This window comes from Capricornis sumatraensis, chromosome 8 (assembly GCF_032405125.1).
Source record: "Capricornis sumatraensis isolate serow.1 chromosome 8, serow.2, whole genome shotgun sequence".
Lineage (NCBI taxonomy): Eukaryota > Metazoa > Chordata > Mammalia > Artiodactyla > Bovidae > Capricornis > Capricornis sumatraensis.
The window spans coordinates 89,293,703-89,315,349 of record NC_091076.1 but is presented as its reverse complement, the minus strand read 5'-3'; the positions used below and the strand labels follow the sequence as shown (position 1 = coordinate 89,315,349).

Sequence of the window (21,647 nt, the reverse complement as noted above, 5' to 3'; positions counted from 1 at the left end):
AATGTAGCAAGGAAGGTATATTTCTTCTCAGGCCATTGAACCAATAGAAGGGTCGAGTCAGAAGGCGACATGATCTGATGCTGTTTTCAGAGTTTACCTATGGCTGTGGTGTGATGAGGTAGGGTGAGGGTGGGGTGCAGATGACGGCCAAACTCATTCACAGTGAACGATCCGATGGCTGAGGGAGGGGAACCTGAGTCTTAGAGACTTTGTAGCTACAGAGTGATGGAGCTAAGACTCAGACCCACGGCCCATCTCTCCTGTTAGCCATGCTTTCTTGGTGCTTTTAATACTCATCATTACACATATTAAGGACTTCCCAGGTGGCTCAGTGGGTAAAGAATCCACCTGCAATGCAGAAGACGCAGGAGACACAGGTTCAATCCCTGGGAGATCTCCAGGAAGATCCCCTGGAGATGGACACGGCAACCCTGTCCAGTATATATGCCTGGAGAATCCTATGGGCAGAGGAGCCTGGCAGGCTACAGTCCATGATTGCAAAGAGTTGGACACGATTAAAGCAACTGAGCACACAAACACACGTATTAAGTGTTCATTTAATCCTTACCATATGGGCTATTGGTATCATTACCTCCTGTCTACTGATGGGGAGAGTGACTGAGCAAAGGATTTGACTGACCTCAGGTTGGTCTCAGAGCCAGCTTCTAATTGCTAGTAGAAAGGGGGCTTCTTTACCAATAGGAACCTGGGAGGTCCACATATTTTCTCCCTCAGCATCTGCACATCTCTGAGTCCCCTGGCAGTGTTCTTCCTCTTTGATCTCTGAATGGCTTAAGTGACCCTAAACTCACAGGGCAGCAAAGCATCCTTTACCGCGCCAGGGCCTTGGGCCCAAGGCCACTGTACCCATTAGCTGACATAGGCTCCCTCAACATTCCCTAATGCCGACTGGTTGACAGCACTCTTAATGACATCTGGCAGGAAGCTCCACCCCATACCCCTGGCCACGTGCCAGGAATTTCACTCAAATCCACAGACTCTCTGCTTCAGCTCAGACCCACCACTGTAGTCCTTCCACCTGCCCATGTCAGAGAAAAATCCTTATTCCTTGAGTTCAACCCAAACAGATCTGGAGTTTTCCTATGAAGTATATGTCTAGCCTCATGCCTGTAGCACAATGTCTTGATTGGTGGTAAGTTTTGAAATTGGGAACTTTCTTTTTCACGATTGTTTTGATTGTTCTACGTCCCTCACATTTCCATAGGAATTTTAGGATCAGTTTGTCAATTTCTGCCGAAAAAGACCCCAAAAATGGGGATTTTAATAGGGATTGTGTTAAATCTGCCAACTTAACAACATAAGATCTTCTAAAACATGGAATATCCATTTATTAAGATCTTTTAAAATTTCTTTCACGATATTTTCATTTTCTTGGTACAAGTTTTGCACTTTTATTAAATCTATTCCTACATGTTTTATTATTTTTGATGCTATTATAAATAGAATGGTTTCCTTAATTTCATTTTTAGATTGTTCATCCTTATAGAAATAAGTGGGGTGAGTGATAAAGACTTCTTTATTGAGGTACAACTGACACACAACATTGTATCAGTTTCAGGTATACAACATAATGATGGAATATTGGGGTATATTCTAAAATGATCATCACAGTAAGTCTAGTTAACATCTCTCACCATCCATAGAGAAAATTTTGTTCTTGTGATGAGAATTCTTAAGATTTTCTCTCTTAGTAAAGATTTACTCTTTTGCTTTCAACTATGCAGTACAACAGTATAATTAACTATAGTTGCCACACTGTACATTACATCCCCAGGACTGACTTAAAGTATAACTGAAAGCTTGTGCCTTTCGACTCCCTTCTCCCATTTCACCCCATTCCCACCCCCACTTCTGTCAACCACCATTGGTTCTCTGTAAGATTTTTTTTTTTATTCCATATGTAATGAGAGCATATGGTATTTGTCCTTTCTATCTGACTTGTCTCCTGCAGCCTAATGTCCTCAAGATCTATCCATGTTGTCGCAAGTGGCAAGATTTCTTTCTTTCTATGGCTGAATACTATTTCATTTTATGTATATACAATGATTTGTTTATCTATTTATGGTATTTGAGCTATTTCCACCTTTTGGTTATGATGAACAATGCTGCTATAAATACTCAGGCACCAGTTTCTGCTGGGACATATGTTTTCATTTCTATTGGGTATGAAGCTGGATGTGGAGTTGCTGGATCATATGGTAATTTTATGTTTAATTTTTTGAGGAACCATCAAACTACTTTTCATAGTAGCTGTACTATTTTGCACTGCCTCCAGCAATATTCCAGGGTCCCTATTTCTCCATATCTTCAGCAACACTTGTTATTTTCTATTTTCTTGATTTAATCTATCCTGGTGAGTGTGAAATGGTATCTCATTGTGGTTGTGATTTGCATTTTTTTAAATGACAAATGAAAATAGAAAAAAAAGAAAATTAATTAAAAATTATAAAACTAAAAGTTAGTTATTGGAAAAGATTGACAAAACTGATGAATACCTAGTTAGACTGACCAAGAAAAAAAACTAAATATCTGTCAGTTTCGTTGACCTTCTCCAAGAACCAACTTTTAGATTAATCAGTTTTCTCTATTTTTTTGTATTTTCTGCTTCATTTATTTCCATTCTTTATTATTTCCATCCTTTGGCTTGTTTTGGGTTTAGTTTGCTTTTCTTTTTCTAGTTTCTTAAGATGCAAGGTTACGGTGTTGATTTGAAATCTCATTGCCAGTGACATTTACAGCTATAAAGTTCCCTCTCAGAGCTAATGTAGCTGCATCCCGTAAGCTTTGACATGCTGTGCTCTTGCTTTCGTTTATCTTAAAGTATTTCTAATTTTCCCTGTGATTTCTTTTTTGACTCATTAGATATTTAAGAGTGTACTTTTATATTGCCACATTTGTGAACTTCCCAAAACCTTCTGTTGCTAACTTCTAACTTAATTCCCTTGTGTTTGGAGAGCAAACTCTGTGTGATTTCAATCCTTTTAAATTTATTAAAATTTTAATTGTAATGTAAGTGTTCTGGGCATGTTTTATGGCCTAGCTTTTGGTCTATCCTGAAGAATGTTCCATGTACACTTGAGGAAAATGTATATTCTGTTGTTGTTGGGTGGAAGCTTCTTTGGAGATTGTTAGATCTAGTTGGCTCATAGTATTGTTCACACTTTCTACTTCCTTACTGATCTTCTGTCCAGTTGTTCTAGTCATTATTGAAAGTGACAATGTCCAACTATTGTTTTGATTTTTGTTTGCTTGTTGGCCACACCACACAACTTGAGGGGCCAAGGATTGAACCTGTGCCCTTGGCAGTGAAAGCATGGAGCTCTAACCACTGGAATTTTCTCCAACTATTGCTTCAAATTGTCTACTTTCCTTTCAATTCTGTTAGTTTCTGCTTCAGGTTTTGTTGTTAGAAAAATATATTGTTGTTGTTCAGTCACTCAGTCATGTCTGACTCTTTGTGACCCCAGGGCCTGCAGCATCCCAGGCTTCCCTGTCCTTCACCATCTCCCAGAGCTTGCTCAAACTCATGTCCATTGAGTCGGTGATGCCATCCAACCATCTCACCCTCTGTTGTCCCCTTCTCCTCCCACCTTCAATCTTTTCCAGCATCAGGGTCTTTTCTAATGAGTCAGCTCTTTGCCTCAGGTGGCCAAAGTATTGGAGCTTCAGCTTCAGTATCAGTCCTTCAAATGAATATTCAGGATTGATTTCCTTTAGGACTGACTGATTGAATCTCCTTGCAGTCCAAGCGACTCTCAAGAGTCTTCTCCAACACCACAGTTCAAAAGCATTAATTCTTCGGCACTCAGCTTTCTTCACAGTCCAACTCTCACATCCATACATGCTACTGGAAAAACCATAGATTGACTATACAGACCTTTGTTGGTAAAGTAATGTCTCTGCTTTTTAATACGCTGCCTATGTTTGTCATAGCTTTTCTTTTAAGGAGCATGCATCTTATAATTTCATGGCTGCAGTCACCATCTGCAGTGATTTGGGAACCCAAGAAAATAAAGTCTTTCACTGTTCCCATTGTTATCACATCTACTTGCCACGAAGTGATGGGACCAGATGCCATGATCTTCGTTTTTTGAAGATCTTTTTTTGAAGCATATATATTTATAATCATTTTATCTTGGTAGACTGACCCTTTTACTCTTATAAAACATCCTTCCTGTCTCTAGTAATGATTTTTTTTTAATCTTTAAAGCCTATTTTATCTCATACCTGTATAACCATTCAGGCTCTCTTTCATAACTCTTTCATCATTTTGTATCTTTTTCCATTCTTTCACTTTCAATTATTTTGTGTCTTTGAATCTAAAGTAGAGGTTTTGTGAACAGCATGTAGTTGGAGCATGTTTTTTAATCAATTCTTCCAGTCTCTGTCTTTTGATTAGGGTGTTTACTCCATTTACATTCAATATAATTACTGATAAGGTAGGATTTATGCCTGCCAGTTTGCTGTTTTTCATATGTCTTATGTTTTTGTTATTTTTCTAGTCCTTGACTCCTTCCCTTTTTTGTGTGAAACAGATATTTTCTACTGTACCTTTAAATTTGCTGTTTTTTCATTTATAATATTTTGAGAGAGTTATTTTCTTAGTGGTTGCCCTGGGGGTTACAATAAGTTTAGATTAATACTAACTTAATTTTCATAACATACAAAAGCTTTGCTTCATTATAACTCCATTCTCTCCTGACTCCTTTATGCTCTTATTGTCATAAAAATTTGATCTTCATACATTATAAGCCTGTCAACAGTTTTGTAATTATCATCTTATGCAACTACTTTTAAAAAACAGGGAGTTAAGGACAAAAAAATAGAAGAATTACAAATAAAGATGTTTATGGGAATTCCCTGGCAGTCCAGTGGTTAGGACTCTCTGCGGAGTCCTCCAGTGGAAACTGTAGAGGGCATAAATTCGATCCCTAGCTGGGGAACTAAAATGCCACAAACCATGTGATGTGGCCAATAAATAAATATATAAAAATGTTTATACTGTCTTTTATAATGCCTACATGTTCCTCTTAACGGTGTCCTTTATGTTTTCCTATGGATTCAAGTTACCATCTAGTGTATTTCATTTCAGCTCACCGGACTCCATTATTTCCTATAGGGCAGGCCTGCTGATGACAAATTGCCTGCTTTTCGTTACTGGGGATGTCTTCATTTCTGTTTAGTTTTGGAGGAAAGCACAGGGTTTTGATCTGTCGTTGTTTAGTTGCTACGTCGTGTCTGACACTTTTGTGACCCCGTGGACTATAAGCCTGCCAGGCTCCTCTGCTCGTGGGATTTTCCAGGCAAGAATCCTGGAGTGGGTTGCCATTTCCTTTTCCAGGGGATCCTCCTGGCCCAGTGCCCAAAGCTGTCTCCTGCATTGGCAGGCGGATTCTTTACCACTGAGCCACCAGAGAAACCTGGTTTTTGATCTATTCTCACGCAAAGCCTACTATAGCATGAAGGAAGCCCAGTGGGCAGCAACCCTGTCCTTATGTCTTTCTGGGCTTAGATTTATCCTGCCTTTACTGCTTATTAGCTGTGTGACCCTGGACAAGTATGTCATCTCTCTCTGCTTAAAATTTCCTCACATATAAAAATGGAGACAGCAATATTGTGACCATAGCTCCAAAGAGTTTTGGAGGATTAATTAAGGACATACAAAGCCGTTGGGGGCTGGTGTGAGCCCACAATAACAGTAGCTCTTAGCCCATGTGCCAATCAAAAACAACCTCCGGGACAGAGGTAGAAGAAGGAAGCAGATTTCAGTGAGCCACTAAGCTCTTCCCAGCTCCAAGGCTCCTCCCTAGGTTCTCTTTGATGACTGTCATCTGTTTTTCCTACAGATGGCTACTAGCGTCATCAGAGACAGCCTGAAGCTGGCAGGAGCGACTATAGAGACATGACGTGGAAGAAAGCCCATCCCAGGTTGTAAGCTTATGTATGTGAATAAGACAAAGGGCAAAATCCACACTGTCCTCTTTCTTGTCTGGATCCGGAGTGCCTGTGATGACAGCTGGCCAGGAGGGAGGGCCCTGGGCTTTCCCAAAGCCTCCTCTCTGCTGGCCAGCACCTCTGGACCATTCTGAAGGTCCAGACAGCCCTGAGAAGGAAGGTGCCTGTGCCCTTCCTGGTCTCTGCAGGAAAACAGAGCGGGTGCGTGAAAATCTTCTGCAGTGATGAGGGTCAGCACCCTTCCATCTTATCTTCTGTGCCCTAGTTATTGCTCAAGCCAGTCTCCCAGGACACCTCCAAGCTACCAGGAAGCAGAGGTTTGTCTTCTAAGTCACCACCTGGCCCAGCCCCACTGCCCCTGCTCCGTGGGCCAGGTACCTCACTTTCAACCCCTCCCAGCCCCACTCTGCCCCTCTCCTCCCTCCCAAACAAGTGAGACAGCTGACTCGTGCCTCAAGGAAGGCCATTTATTTCCAAGGTATAGACTATACTGTTCAGACAGGACTTTTCAGAAGCAGGAAATCTTAGTTGTCGCCTAGAGAGGTGTGTCAAGGACACAGTGAGAGGAGACATGCGGACGTCGGGCAGAGGCTTATTCAACACTGTTACAACACTTTTAAATGAGCAAAACATCTTTAAAAATCCTTATAAATTCTTTATAATATGTTACACATTTAGAGACAATATTTACAATAAAGGATGAGGGAGGGAGGATCAAGAAATCTACTTTACAGCAAATCTTTGCATAAAACAAGGGGACCGATCGACGTGGCAGTGGGTTCACAAGCCCCTGGGCTTCCCTGGGATGAGTGAGGACGTGGGTGGAGAGGCCTGTGATCTGAGATCTATTTACAACTGTGGGGGCAAGAGGGCGCTGGGTCCTGCCCTTCCTGAAGGAGCAGCCCAGCGCAGATCCCATCCATCTGTGTGTGTGTGTGAGAGAGAGAGTGAGTGAATGAGAGTGTGAGAGACAGACACTTAGACACCAAGGATGTTTTCTACCCTCCCTCTTAAGGGGAAGAAGGTGGGGCCCGTGTGCCTTAGCTGTGGAAGGAGCAGGCACAGCTGGAAGAACAAGAAGAGGGGCAAGAGGTCTAGCAGGGGGGACTCTGGACCCTCCCCAGACGGTCTGGGGCACAGGCAGCTCCCCATGGTCGTAATGTAAAGATTGGAAAAAGGTCGGTGAGTAACCCTGGTCAGTGTCAGTCCTGCCTCTGTGGAGGGGCCCCACCCCTCTTCTCTGGCTCTGACAAGCAGCAGGGGAGCAGGACCCCTGTGTGCGCGGAAGACAGGGAGCCCTGATGGGGGCGGGGCAGGAAAGGGGCAGGAGTGGCAGGAGTTGCTACGGAGACACTTGGACAGTGAGAACACACACTCGCGCACACACGCACACACACCCGCCCCCCACGGACACTATCGCCCTACCTCCTCTCCCCCAACATACACACACACACACCCCCACCTGAGCTGGCAGCTAGGGGCTAATGCGCGCGGCGAGGGCAGAGGAAAGGCGTGAGGAGCCAGCATCACCCAGTGTCTTCTTGGTCTGAGCCTTAGGGGCTCCCTATCCACACCCCATGGGCCGATAAGGGTCCCTAAGTGCAGACACAAGAGCCCAGAAGGGCAGACTTATCCAGGGGACAGAGACCCTCGCAGCCCTGCACGGAGCCGCAGTAGCCTAACCCTTCTCGGCCTCCTCAGCCTCGGAGTCCCTGCCTTCCACTCCCACTCCGTGTCCAGCCCCGGCTTCTTCCGACCAATTCCAGCGCACAAACCAGAGGCGCGGCCTCAGCGCCCCCCACTTGCACCCGGATGCTCCCATGGGCGACCAGAGAAGGGGTGCAGGCAAAGACGACTCCTGGGAAACCGGGGCGGGGGCGGGGTGACCGGCGCGGGCGGTGTCACAGACACTGATGGAGGCGGGAGGCGGCCGAGCGGCGCGGCGGCTGGCTCTGCGGGGCTCCCGGGTCCCCGGGCGCGGGGGGCAGAGAGGCGGCGGTCGACGGGGCCCGCGCCTTGGTGGACTCCAGGCTGCTGAGGCCCGAGTCCTTGTTGTCGCTGTGCGCCCGAGGGCCCGCGGACTCCGGGGGACCCCCGCCTCCCAGCTCCTTCCACTCGTTGAAGTTGAGGTCGGTCAGCGGGCTCTGCACAACCACTGTGTGGCGGCGCCAGCTGCTCCGGCGCCGCCGCGTCTCGGGGGACAGCGGCCGCCGCAGCCGCACGGCCAGCATGTCGTCGGCGGTGCCGCGGAGGCGCAGCCGCAGCGCCTCGAGGCGCGAGGGCCGCGAGCTCAGCGCCGCCGCCGCCGCCGCCACGGCCGCCGGGGGGCGCAGCGACTCCTGGCTGCTAGACGAGGCCGAGCCCGGCAGCCCGGCGGCCGCGCCCGCGCCCTCGCCGTCCGCGCGGCTCCGGGCCAGGCGGCGCCGCGCCAGGGTGTCGCCGGGCATCAGGTGGTGCGAGCTGAACGAGGGCCGGCGCGCCGGGCGCCCCCCGGACCCAGCGCCGCCCTCCGTGTCCGTCTCCACGTGGCTCAGCTCGCTGCGCTCGTCGTCCGCCTCGTCCCCCGCGCCCGCCCGCCGGCCCCCGGCGCCCGAGCACACGCTGCGGTCCATGGTGGACAGGGTGGAGTAGCCCGAGACGATCGAGCGCGTGTCCGCAGCCGGCCGCTCCTCCGGCGCCGCTGGGGGGCTGAGGCGTCCGGGGGCCTCGGGGGCGGCGGCTCCCGGCCGCTGCCCCTCCGGCCGGTCCTGGGCCCGCGGCGCCGGCGCCCCCGCCTCAGGCTTGTGCGCTTCCTGCTCCGAGTCGTCGTCTGTGCTGCTGCCCAGTCCCCGCGCCTCCCGCCGCTTCTTCCGCTTGCGGTTGACCGCCGAGATGAAGGAGATCGCCAGCATCTCCCGGGTGTACGGCTCCTTCTTGGGGGCCCATGAGCCCTGTGCGGGAGACAGGTCAGTGGGCCGGGGGCGCCCTCCAAGCTCCAGCCCCTACACCCCCCACACCACAGCACCTAATCTTGACAGGGCCAAGCCAAGCCCAGCACCCCCACCGGCACCGTCCGCTGTTTCCCCCCGGACGGCTGTCCCAAGCAGATCCTCTCTAGAGCCTACCACCCCCGCCCCCTCAATTCTGAAGCCTCCTTGGCGCCTCCTCTGGTCTTAATCCAGACTCTCAGCTTTTTCCTGCGAGCTGGGGGCTGGTTTCTCACCTCGCCCCAATTTTCATTCCATTCTCCACATCCAGTGTCGCATAAATCCTTTTAGACTCAAGCTCTACTAATTGGAGAAGGCACTGGCGACCCACTCCAGTACTCTTGCCTGGAAACTCCCATGGACGGAGGAACCTGGTAGGCTGCAGTCCATGGGATCGCTAAGAGTCAGTTGCGACTGAGCGACTTCACTTTCACTTTTCACTTTCATGCATTGGAGAAGGAAATGGCAACCCACTAAACAGACTCTAAACAGCGAAATGACACTTGACAGTTTGAACCCATTTCGCCTATACTATCCTGGGTTATGATACCAGAGCCTGCACCTTTCTCTGACCATAACTTCCTTCCCTTCCTCTCCACTCAGTCTCACCAGGAAACCTGCCTTTCTACTTATTCAGTAGGGACAGCCTCTCTGTGGCAACCCACCCAAACTCAGGTCCCTTCCCATAACACCCTAAGCATTTCTGTGGTCCCACCAGCACCCCACTGGTGGCTCAGATGGTAAAGAATCTGCCTGTCACACAGGAGACCAAGGTTGGATCCCTGGGTCAGAAAGATCCCCTGGAAAAGGGAATGGCACCCACTCTAGTATTCTTGCCTGGAGAATTCCACGAACAGAGGGCTACAGTCCATGGGGTCGCAAAGAGTCGGACAGGACTGAGTGACTAACATTTTCACTTTTTTTTTTTCCACCAGCTCTCCACCTCCACAGTCCCCAACTCCAGATCAATCCAACCACCAGTTCTGCTGCCAAAAGTGGCTTAAGAATCCTGCACAACCTGATGGTTTGGATTGAAGCCACTCCCAAATTGTGATCTACAGCTGCAACGTGGGCAGCTTTCTGCCACTGTTCTCACTGCTGAGCCCGTGGGTGTTTTTTGGTCCTGGCCTTCCATGATCCTCTAGCAGAGCCCAAGCTGCCCATCACTGCCTCCTCCACCTGGTTTTTAATCCTGCCTTTCTGGCCTCTCCTCTGTCTCCTGCGAGGCTCGTTTTCCTCTTCTTACCCCTTAAGAAGCCATGTTCTCAGGCCTCTGTTCTCAGCCCCTTTTTTCTTCTCTCTCCCTGGGAATATCCTGCCCCCGAGGTCTCCCTCTCCAACACCAAATTCTTTATTTCTCGAGCTCCATCCAGAACTCCTCTTCCAACTGCAAATCTGCCTCTACCAAGGGGTCTGCTAGCACCTGAAACTCACTACCTGGAGCCTCATTACGTTCCCTACCCCTGCCCTAGACTGCCAAGATTCACGTCCTCACCTCAGGTGACTCTGATTCCTCCCTCTCCCCTCCTTCCTCTAGATTCTCCAGAAATGACTCCCCAAGTGGTTCATCCCCATTATCCTATGTTCAGACCCTCACTCTGCCTTTTCTAGACCTTTCTGCCCTCTCCAAATAGGACTCCCTGCCTCCACCCTTGCCTCATCCTAGCCCCTCCTCCTCAAGAGCAGTCAGTCCTTCTAAGGCAAGAATCTGACTGCCTCCGGCCTCTGCAGGACGAGACCCCCATGAGGATAAAGCACAGACACAGGGCCCTCACAACCTGCCTGGGGCCCCTCTGCCCTGACCCCAACTGAACACAGCTGTCACTCAGGCGATTCAGACCCTTCCCTTGATAGGCCTTGCACCTTAACACTGGCAGCCCTTAGTCGCGCCCCCCTCCCCACCCTATTTATGGGATGAACTCTTAAGTCCACCTACTGGGCGCAGTGCAAACACAGCATCCTCTGTACAGCAGCCTCCCACCCAGCTCTCCCTTTGGCTGAGCTGGGAAATCCCTTCTCTCCCTGTTCCACAGACCTTTGAAAATACACATACAGCAGCTCTTTCTCACATCAGAATAGCTTTGTTTCCACATCATCTGTACCAAACCCCGAGTCCTTTGAGAGCAAGGTCGCATGGCTCGTGTTTGCATCCGTGACTCCCAGTACAGTGCCTGTCACATAACAGGCACTGGAGAAATGTTAAGTGATTAAACAAACAGGTGAATGAACGTAGGAGGCTCAGTAGAAGCAGATGCTGGGACTGGTCCCCTGCTGGGCTGGAATGAATGACCTGCCCTGCCACCCCTCTCACAGGCCACCTCCTGCTGCAGCGACAGTGTAACAGGCACACCTCAGAGACACCGCAGGCTCAGTTCCAGACTACAGCAATAAGGCAAATCTCACAATAAAGCGAGTCACATGAACTTTTTGGTTTCCCAAAGCATATGAAAGTTATGTTCACACAGCAGTCTATTAAGTGTGCACTAGCTCTGTGTCTAAAAGTGTACGTACCTTAATTTAAAAATACTTCATTGCTGAAAAACACTAAACAATACCTGTGCCTTCAGGGAGTCGTAATCTTTTTGGAAAAGTAACATCAAAGATCACTGATCACAGAACACCATAACGAATATAATTATCATGAAAAAGTTTGAAACAGCACAAGAAGTATGAACAGCAACACAAAGTGAGCAAATATTGTTGGAAAAAATGGTGTCAATAGACTTGCTCAACATAGTGTTGCCACAAACGTTCAATTTGTGTTTTTTTTTTAAAAAGCACAATAGCCGTAAAGCACAAAGGAAAGTGTAAGAAAACGAGGTCTGCCTGCAGGGGACGGAGACACAGCGCTGCCTCCCAGGACCGCAGCCCTCTCTCATACCAGTTAGCTCTGAGAAAACCGGAGTCTGCCAGGGATTCGGGATTCACAGGCCTGCAGCTCCTGGGCCACGGCTGCCCACATTGTGTGAGTCTAGAAGGCACTGCCTGAAGCTGCGTGACCTGCAGCACTGCTACAACCAGCGTGAGGCGCATGGGGGCCTCTTCCCTGGCCTTCCTTCCTGGCCTGTGCTCTCTGGGAGACTTGAGAGACCACTGGGCTCATCTGATCAAACTACACTCTCATCCTGGCAAGTTACAGAAGCAATGAGGTCAGAATGGTCACTTCTAGGGAATACAGAGGTCAGCAGGTTCACATAAAGGTTGAGGGGTCAGTCCAGAAGAGGCTACAGGAAACCAGGGGTCTGGCATGAGCAAGGGGTGGAGGGGACAAGGAACTAAATTCAGGTCACTATAATTAATTTGCTCCCTGCCAAAGAAGTCTTGTGCTGGAGTGAGCTCCCTGTCACCAGAGGTGTGCAAGCAGAGGCTCTATGGAGAGGTTACAGTGGACTTCTGCACTAGACTAGAGCAGGCTTCCTTCCTTCTGGGCTTTCATCTGACATATAATGAACTAATGAATATATATTATAAATAACAAATATATAATATATGTATATATATGTTAATATATAATGAATATAATGACTAGATAATATAATGCGCTTGGTGTCAGACACACTGATTTTGCTGGGACTCAGCCAGTGCTTAGAGATCCAAAAAGAAATAAGCCCAGTTTGACCAGACATTTAGCTGATTTCACTGATTACTATGGACAGAACTGTTCCCCCCACCAAATTCATGTGTTGAAGCCCTAAGCCCCCAGTGTTATGGTACTTGGGGCATTTGGGAGGTAATTTGGTTCATATGAGGTCATGAGTGTGGGGCCCTTATGGCTGCATTAGTGCCCTTATAAGCAGAGAAACCAGAGAGCTTGCTCTTTGTCTCACACACACACCTGTTCACTTTCTCTTTCTCACATGGTGAGAAGGCAGCCATCTACAAGCCAGGAAGACAGTTCTTACCAGAAACTGACCATGCTAACACCTTGATCTTGGACTTCTAGTCTCCAGAACCATGAGAAAATAAATTTCTGTTTAAGCCACCCAGTAGGTAGTATTTTGTTATGGCAGCCAGAGCTGATTAAGACACACCCCTGGCCTGCAAGCTCTAAACTAACAGTCAGGCAGGGCTCATCTGGGGCAGGCATCCTTGCCCTACTGGGCAGGCTCTGGAACAGGCAACTAGCTGCCTATGAGACCTGGTTCAGAGAACCAGCTTAGGCTTCGTTGTTTTCAGTTTCATTTATTTCTGTTCTTATCTTTATTATTTCCCTTCCATTGCTTTGGGCTCTGCAAAGACCTTAAAAACAATCATTATATCACTCATAGTTGTTGTTAACCCCATTTATGAGGGTAGATATTATCCTCATAAATAGTATGAGGAAGCTGAGGATCTTAAAGAAGTTAAATAACTTGCCTAACGTCCCAAAGCTACTAAGTGGTGGAGCCAGGACACGGGCCCACAACTGTCTGTGCTCCTAACCAGTAGGCATCACTGCCTCGGGCCACCAAACTCCCAAGCCAGAGCCTCTACTTCATCAGTTATCTCCCCAAGCACTGCCAAGGTGAGTGACCTCAGCTTACCTTGGACACTCAGGTGTTTCCCACCTTCCTTCCCAGTGACTAACAATCTTTAAGGTTCTAATCACAACTCTTCCAACTGTTGTGACCAAAAAGCAAATGGGCTGGCTTGTCCAGGGACATAACTTTCAGAATCGCCGTGGCACTCACCTTAGACTTGGCTGAACTACAGGTGGTGGAATCTGTTGGTAAGAAACAAAAGAAAAATGAAAGTTGGATTGGGCAAGAGAAGGCTGATTCTTGCGAACACAATTCCCTCTCCTCAAAGGCTTCAGAAACCAGGGAGTTCAGAAACCTGAGCTCTCCCCAGGTCCTGGGAGCGTAGTGGACTTCTGATGTCATTTCCTGGGGGATAAGGATGGAGCGGAGAAGGATGTCAATCACCACTTCCTTTTGAGGCAGGAAGTGACATCAGGCCCCTGGACCTGCATTTGCCCAGGGTTAAGGGCAAGGCGGACTTTTCTTTGGCCTCTCCCCTCCCCTCCTGTCCCTGTTACTCTGAAGCACTAGAGAGAAAACGCCAAACATCAGATGCAGTTCACAGAAACCACCACAACACACAGCAAATCACAGATGCTCTGGAGAAATGGAGACCACACAGTGCACAGGGAGGGGCACTCTACACCTACCCTCACCCCCCGACTTCAGGGACACGAGAGGGTAGAGGGACCACGTGAACGATGGGGTACAGGGCAGGCAGGAAATGAGTGGGGCAGGAGGTAGTCAGGGCTGGTGATTACAGCCTGGAAAGCGTCTACCTCCAGACCAGAGATCAGGCTGTCCTCAGGGGCAAAGCCCCTGTTTATTATCAGAGTTATGAAGGAATGCGGGTTCCACTCCCTTATTAACACTGGGGTAGGGAAGGACCCAGAAATAAGTCTTGCAGTGCTGTCCCCAGGACTGGGGAGGGAGCAGGCCCACCCAAGGATCTCTGGGGGTCTGAAGGGGGGCAGGTGCGGTTAATCCACACTCTCCAGCAAGCAAGTTAGGTGCCTCCCCCCCAGCCCTCCCCCGCACACAGTGAGAAGAGCAGACGGGCTGACCACACAGCGACGCACACGGGCAGGAGAGTGGCAGCAGGTGATTAGAAGAGACGGGGGGCTCCTCTCGGCCATGCCCACCCCCACATCCTCTGGCCCCCTCCCCAGCCTGCCTCTTGCAACTAGGGGTGCTGTGCTATGCCTCTGTCAGAGACACAAGGGGGGAGGTCACCCACAGAGTGGGAGGAGTTAGTGGCTAGAGCCAGAAGGTACCCTCTTGGCCCTGGACTCCTCTACTATGACAGCCAGAGGCCTGGGAGCAGGACTTAGGGGCTGAGTGACCAGGGGCTCTGGTTTCGGGAACAGGAAGAGCCAGCCTTCAGAGGCGGCTGACTCAGGGGCTATCGACGTACACAGGCTTCTGGGGCGGCATCACTGAAATCTGGAGAAGCTGGGTCCCACTACCAGCCAAGCCTCCTCCACCCAGATAATCAGAAGTGGCCGAGCTCAGCACAGAGAGAAAGTCATAGAGTGGGGGGGCGGCGGGGGGGGGATGTGGGGGGCAGCCATGTGGTGCCCAGGCTTCCTGGCAAGGGGCCCCGACTTGGCTCTAGCAAGTGCTTCCTTCCTCCTGAGAAGGGGCTTTCAGATGGGAGGCCGGTACGCTGTTAACAAGCGTGGGGAGCTGGACTGTCAGGGAGAGGTCCTCAACGCCCCGGATGGCTCTGCCTGCCCCGCGCCCCGTGCCTGCCCAGCCTTCTTATAATCACCCGCCACTGTTAGTGACCGAGGTCGCAATGCCACACTGTACCCTTTAAATCTCCAACAGGTCCGCTGGAGGAGGGAAGGGAGGAGAAGAGAAGAGCAGGATCCAGGGGATGGGAGGAGAGCAAGGGAGAAGAGGGAGGAGGGGGGAGGGGTGCAAGGAGAAAAGGAAGAAAAATTAAAAAGAGGCACGTGCCCAGGACACAGCCCTCGAGAAACAAAAAGCTCAGGAAAGAAACCGGTGAAAACAAAGCTCCTACCCAGCCCAGGGCAGCCGAGGGGGCAGAAGCCCCCACTACAGCCCAGCCCAGTGGTGGGGGCAGGGAGGGGCCCCGTGGGGCAGGAGCAGGGCAGCTGGGCGCCTGGCCAGGCATCTGGGGCCCCCAGGAATGCAGATCCCACGGCCTCTCCACCCCTTCCTGGGCCCGTGCTCTCACCTGAGCCCGGCTCTCCAGGCGGCACTGTCCTGCCAATGTTAGGCAGGAGGTACTCGATGTTTGGCACTGACTGAGGCTCCTTGTCATCCACGGGGGTCTGCAAACAGGAGGAGGGTCAGGCCCCACAGCCTCAGATGGGTGACTGCAGACCCCTCGGAACGGGAAACCCCGAAGACAGGGCGCAGGTCCCCTCCATCAGACGGGCTCCCCAGCTCAGGGAGTGTCCCCCTCATCAGCCAGGGACTCCAGGGCAGTCCTCCATGTCCCTGCCTTCCCCAGCACCTTGGCGGAACCCTAAAGGCCGCGCTGCTCCCTCCGCTGAGGGTAGGATCTGTGTCTCCTCCATCATCTGGACCTTCCTAAGCCCTCTATCCCCATAAGATTGGAGGGCATGGTCTGCCTTTGCCCTGGGCTCAGATTCCTTAGGGCACGGCCTCCAAATCCCCCTCAGACTTGGGGTTCACGAAAGCGAGGACTTTATCTGCCATCAGACTGGAGGCTCCTGAGGAGAGGGCCTATGCTTCCTCCATCAGCCTGGGATGTCCCAAGGGCAGGAACCTTCTCCCGCTTCAGACTTGCTGCCCACCCCACCCACCTGGGATGAGGGCCCACCACCAACCTGAGCCCACCCCCACGGCCCCTCTGCGTCACTCACTCTCTCTCCCTTGTCCTCGCTGTCGCTGAAGAACCAGTCTGACTGCAGGGGAGACAAAAGGAAGTGATGGAATCAGCGTGGGAAGGAGCTAAGGGAAGACAGGGAGACAAGAGCTCCCAAACTGCTGGGTTCAGAGGACCCACTCAGGCACCTGATGGAAACGTTGGGACCCAGTGTGGAAAGGAAACACAGCCTGGAGTGGGAGAGGGTCCGAGTACAGAGAGATGCCCGGCTCAGGACAGCTTCTCTCTGCCTGTTTTTCACCAGGCACAGTCCCTGCGCATCACCACAGCCACTCCCTATTGCAAACCAGAAGAAGGGGTGCAGCAGCGCCATCTAGTGCCAGCGAGTTCCGCTGCAGGGAGAAGGCCAGCCCCTGCGGCCGTGTGTATTCCACCCCAGGCTGGGCTCCACACTAACAGGGTTGGTGCCCCCAACCCCAGATAAGGCAAGCGCCTACAGCGAGGTGTCAGGAGGTTCCCTGAGGCTCAGGCAGGCAAGGGTGTTCTCATACATGCCAAACAGAATAGAAAATAAAAATCCCACTCAAATATATTTTGTGAAACTTGAGAATCTTGATGAAAACACCCTAAAAGTTTTCTGAAAAACAAAAACATTGCTTACATGTGAACAGGTATCAGCCTTAACTAGAACTTTTGGCAGCAACAGATACAAGATGACATGAAAGTAATATTTTTGATGTGTTTCTGAACTAAAATTTAAGAGATTTTGAATCTAGAATTTTATATCTTGCTAAACTCTCATTTAAATTTGAGTGTGAAATAAAGCTATTCTAACACATCAGAAAGTTTGCTACATGAAGATTCTCTTAGTTGAACACATGAGCAAATAAAGAAATAAATCCAGGAAAGAACAGGAAGTCCTAGTCAAGTGTTATCAAACTAAGCAATGATTGCACACATACAGATACAAACAGACACCAAGTATACCCATGACAATGTGGACCTCAAATTCATAAGGAGGAAGCAGTGACAGGTGAAAATATAGTAAGGTACGTGACTCTTAGATGTGGTGGAAGGAAGACGTGGATAGTGATAAACTTTAGAAATTGATAATAAAAATTAAACATGACTATAGGCTTTTTGCAATTGCATCATTCAACTTAAGTATGGGTTTTATAAATTGTGTAAGTTTTATATCAGGAAAATAAAATCAACCCATACAAAGGTAGGAAAGACCCAAAAAAGCAAATGAAATGAAAATATACTAGACAGGAGATGCCATTTAAGATGGCAGGAATAAGTCCTAACAGTACAGGAATTTAAACAAGTAAATGAGCTAAGCTCACTAACTGAAAGTTAAAACACACGGAGTCTTATTTATATTTATACTTAAAATTAGCATGTAGAAGGTAGATTGAAAAGACACACGTTAGCCTATTAGAGTGGTAATTATTGGGGGCTGCAGAGTGGGCTTTGGAATGAAGGGAGGAAACAAGGAGACTTGCAAAGTTGATTATGATCTTGGGTCATGAACCTCAGTTATTATTCATCATAATCGGGAATATGATTAACTCAAATAAGCAGCGCAGAACAGGAACAAGGAAGAGACAGAGGAAAAAAGAGAGAGGACGAGGGGGAAATGCAAACTCTGGAGTCAGTCACTCCGGGCTCCAGTTCCTCAGGTGAACCACCTCTCTGAGTCTACTTACTTATCTTTAAAATGGGCATGATACATGAGTATCTATTGAGAACTGTGCTGAGGATTAAAATAAAATACTGTATGGCCATTATCAAAATGACAAGAAATAAGTGTTGGCGAGGATGTGGCAAAAAGGGAACCCTTGCGCGGTGTTGGTGGGAATGTAAAGTGGTGCAGCCACTATGGAAAGCAGTACGGAGGCTTCTCAAAAAATTAAAAATAGAATTACCATATGATCCAGAAAATCCACTTCTGGGTATTTATCTGAAGGAAATGAAAACATATATGCACCTCCCTGTTTGTTGCAGCCTTATTTACCATAGCTAAGACACGGACGCAGCCTAAGTGTCCATCAGTGGATGGATGGATAAAGAAAATGCAGTATATATACACAGTGGAGTATTATCCAACAATAACAAAGAAGGAAACCTTGCCATTTGAAGCAACACGGATGGACCCTCAGGGCACTATGCTAAGTGAAATTCAAAGTCAGGCAGAGAAAGACCAATACTGTAAGATCTCACTTACACGTGGAATTTGAAAAAAAATAATCCAGGCTCATAGATACAGACAACAGATTGTTGGCTGCCAGAGGAAAAGGGATGGGGAGGTGACTGAAATGGGCAAAGGCGGTCAAAAGGCATAAATTTCCAATTGTAAAATGAATAAATGAGTCATAAAGATGTAATCATGGTGACTATAGCTAATAATACTATATTGTATATTTCAAAGATGCTAAGAGAGTAGATCTTAAAAGACTTCATCAAAGAAAAAATTTTCTACCTATGGTGTTGGATGTTAACTAGACTTATCATGCTGATCATTTCACAATCTATACAAATACTGAATCATCATTTTGTATACTTGAAACTAATACGTCAATACATCTTAATTTTTAAAAAAGCAAAAAAGAAATACTGTGTGTAAAGCACTTAAATGTTAGCTATTACTAAAAGGTGCAGTCCCTAGAGACAGACGGTCCAGAAGGAGCCCTAAAAACCCAGCCTCTAACTCAGGTTTAAGAGTACCTGAAAGTGCTCTGAGAACCCGGAAGGCCACAGGAAGCTTCTGGAAGTCTATGGGAAGCTTCCGGATGGCCCGCGGTTCTCTGGAAGAATTCACACCAGCTCAGGCCGCCCTGCTTTTGCACACGCTGTTCCCTCTGCCTGGAATGCTCATTCTCCCTTCTCTGCCTGGCTAACCCTAGTGTCTTTCAGGAACCCCCTGACTCTGGTCACAGCCCTGCACCCAGGGCTGGGCTGGGTCCTTCCATGTGGCTTCCCTGGACAGAGCCCAGAGCATGGAGGAGTGCTGCCCTCACTGGGCAGCGTGCCTTCAGAGGAGGGTCTGAGTTCCATTCCTCTCCGTGTTGCCAGCACCTGCATTTGTATCTGGTATGGAACAATGATAATGATGGTGATGAGGACAATGGTGATCAATAAGCTCACCCTTATATAATACTTACTACCTGCCAGGCACCATTTTAAGTGCTTTACAGATAATAACTCACGCAACCCTCACAATAACACTGTGAAACAAACAGGTGAGGAAACAGAGGCACAAAAAGGGTAACTAACTTGTCCAAGGCCCCACAGCATGTAAGGGGCAGAGCCAGGGTGCAGCCTCAGGCAGACTGGCTCCAGGGGCTGTATCCTGAGCCCCTGCATCAGTACTTCTCAACTGGGGTGACCGTGCCCTTCCAAGGGGGCATTTGGTGACATCTGGAGACATTTTCAATTGTCACAAGTGGAGGGAGGCTCCTGGCATCTGGCCAAGAGATGCCACGAAACATATTATCAGCCACAGGACAGCCCCCAACAAATAATGATCTGGCCCCAAAGGTCACTAGTGCTGGGTTGAGAAGTTCCAGTGCACGCACAGTGGGAATCACCACGTTTGCTGAGTGAATAAATGAACAAATGCCTCGGCATGGTCTTTGTTTCGGTTTCAGCCGGCTTAGTAACCATGGGTATGAGCTGGCTGGTGACTTGCTGCCGGGTGGCTAAACACTCAGGTTTGCTTATAACTCGGCCATATCTTGCTGTGGGACCCTGAGCAAGTCACCATTCCTCTTCAAGCCTCGGTTTCCACCCTCTGTACAATGCAAGGTCAGGTCTCATACCCTAAGGCCCCTTCCAGCTCTGCTGTCCAAAAATTCCATGGAACACAGGAGCCCCAGGCAGGGAGGCAGGGGTGGTCATAGCTGAAACTCCCAGTGGGATAGGAGGTCATGTCACCCACGAACTCCAACCACCCACTCACTGGCCAGGAGCTCAGAGCCAGAGCAACTGCTGCCACAAGTTCTGCCCTGCCTGGGCTCGGGACTCTAGTGGGATTACCCTGGCTCAAGAGTCTCTGTGCTAGACAGACCCTGGCCAACTTGGGTGGGTGAGCTCAGTGTGAATGAACAGGCAGCTCAATCTCTTGACAGCTGACAATCATCCAGGGCTGGTTACTTTAATGCCAACGGGGCAGAAAATGGAGAGGTGCATGTTTAGTCATTCCCCAGAAATGATTTCCTCAGTGGGAATGCCCAGACTGGCATACCTCAACAACAATTCATTCATTCATTCATTCATTCATTCAACCAATACTGAGGGTTCACTCTATGCAAGGCACAGGGTCAGTGCTGGGATTACACCTATGAAGGAGACCAGTGTACTCTACTTCTCCCACCCCACCCAGAAAAGATGCTGCCACTGACTGGGGATGTCCCCCTGAGACCCTAGGGTAGGGGAAATGGACACACTTTGGGCCTCCCATCTCCCTGAAGGTCCTGACACTCCAGCTGACCAAGGCTTTGGGCTTCTTTGGACTTTGCTAGGAGTCAGGGGGCCACTCTCCCTCTCTTCCTCACGACCTTCCCCACCAAGCATACACTCATGGGGGCTCCATGGGTTCCTTGTTTGTGGGGCTGAACTTTTCCAAGGGAGGAAAGCTTCTCTAGACCAAGGCCTCATCAGGATCCCTGACACTGCCCAGCAGCCTTGGCCTCCCCAGCAGCTCTGGCGTGGGCCTCTGGGCTGGTGGTTCCAATATTAGAGTGAGAACAGGCCTCAACATACCCTCCTATGGCTCAGAGCTCTGACACGCAGTCAAGGAAGGAAAGAAGCAGGCAAGGCCAGCCAGTGTGACCAAAGTCTACCTATGGCCTCGCTCAGCTAACTCTGACTACCTCAGTCACTCAAAAGCCAGCTCCAGGATGGAACCAGGAGTCAGCCCCCCAATTCGGTGGGGAGTAAAGCAGAGGAGTTGGTCAGACAGACCTGCCTTCAAATCCTGAGGCTGCTACTTAATAGCTGTGTGATCTTAAAGAAATCACTTTGCCCCTCTGAGCCCCAGTTTCCTCATCTGTAAAACAGGAGTAACATGACCTGGCTTATTCCCTTCCCTAAAGTGTCTACGAGGCGGGGGAGCTGCGGTTCCTTCCCTTGTCTGTTCTTGTTTGTTATGTATATGTGCTCAGCTGTGCCCGACTCTTTGCAGCCCCGTGGACTGTAGCCTTCCAGGCTCCTCTGTCTGTCGGATTTTCCAGGCAAGTATACTGGAGTGGGTTGCCATTTCCTACTGCAGGGGATCTTCCTAACCCAGGAATCGAAACCACATCTCCTGCATTAGCAGCTGGATTCTTTACTACTGAGCCACCAGGGAAGCAAACCCTTTTTTTGACCAGTTGCCCATCTTAT

At 49.3% G+C, this 21,647-nt stretch overlaps 1 protein-coding gene across 1 annotated transcript in view; it reads right to left on the bottom strand.

The window, feature by feature from the left end:
- Positions 1 to 7,877: 7,877 nt before the first annotated feature.
- ARHGAP23 (Rho GTPase activating protein 23) overlaps positions 7,878 to 21,647 on the bottom strand; it is a 69,145-nt gene continuing 55,375 nt past the window's right edge. Inside the window, exons 21-24 of the mRNA XM_068977928.1 lie at positions 16,300 to 16,341; positions 15,645 to 15,741; positions 13,613 to 13,644; positions 7,878 to 8,906 (exon numbers count right to left, since the gene is read on the bottom strand). Coding sequence (XP_068834029.1) covers positions 7,878 to 8,906; positions 13,613 to 13,644; positions 15,645 to 15,741; positions 16,300 to 16,341 — 1,200 coding nt within the window. The remainder of the gene's footprint in view (positions 8,907 to 13,612; positions 13,645 to 15,644; positions 15,742 to 16,299; positions 16,342 to 21,647) is intronic.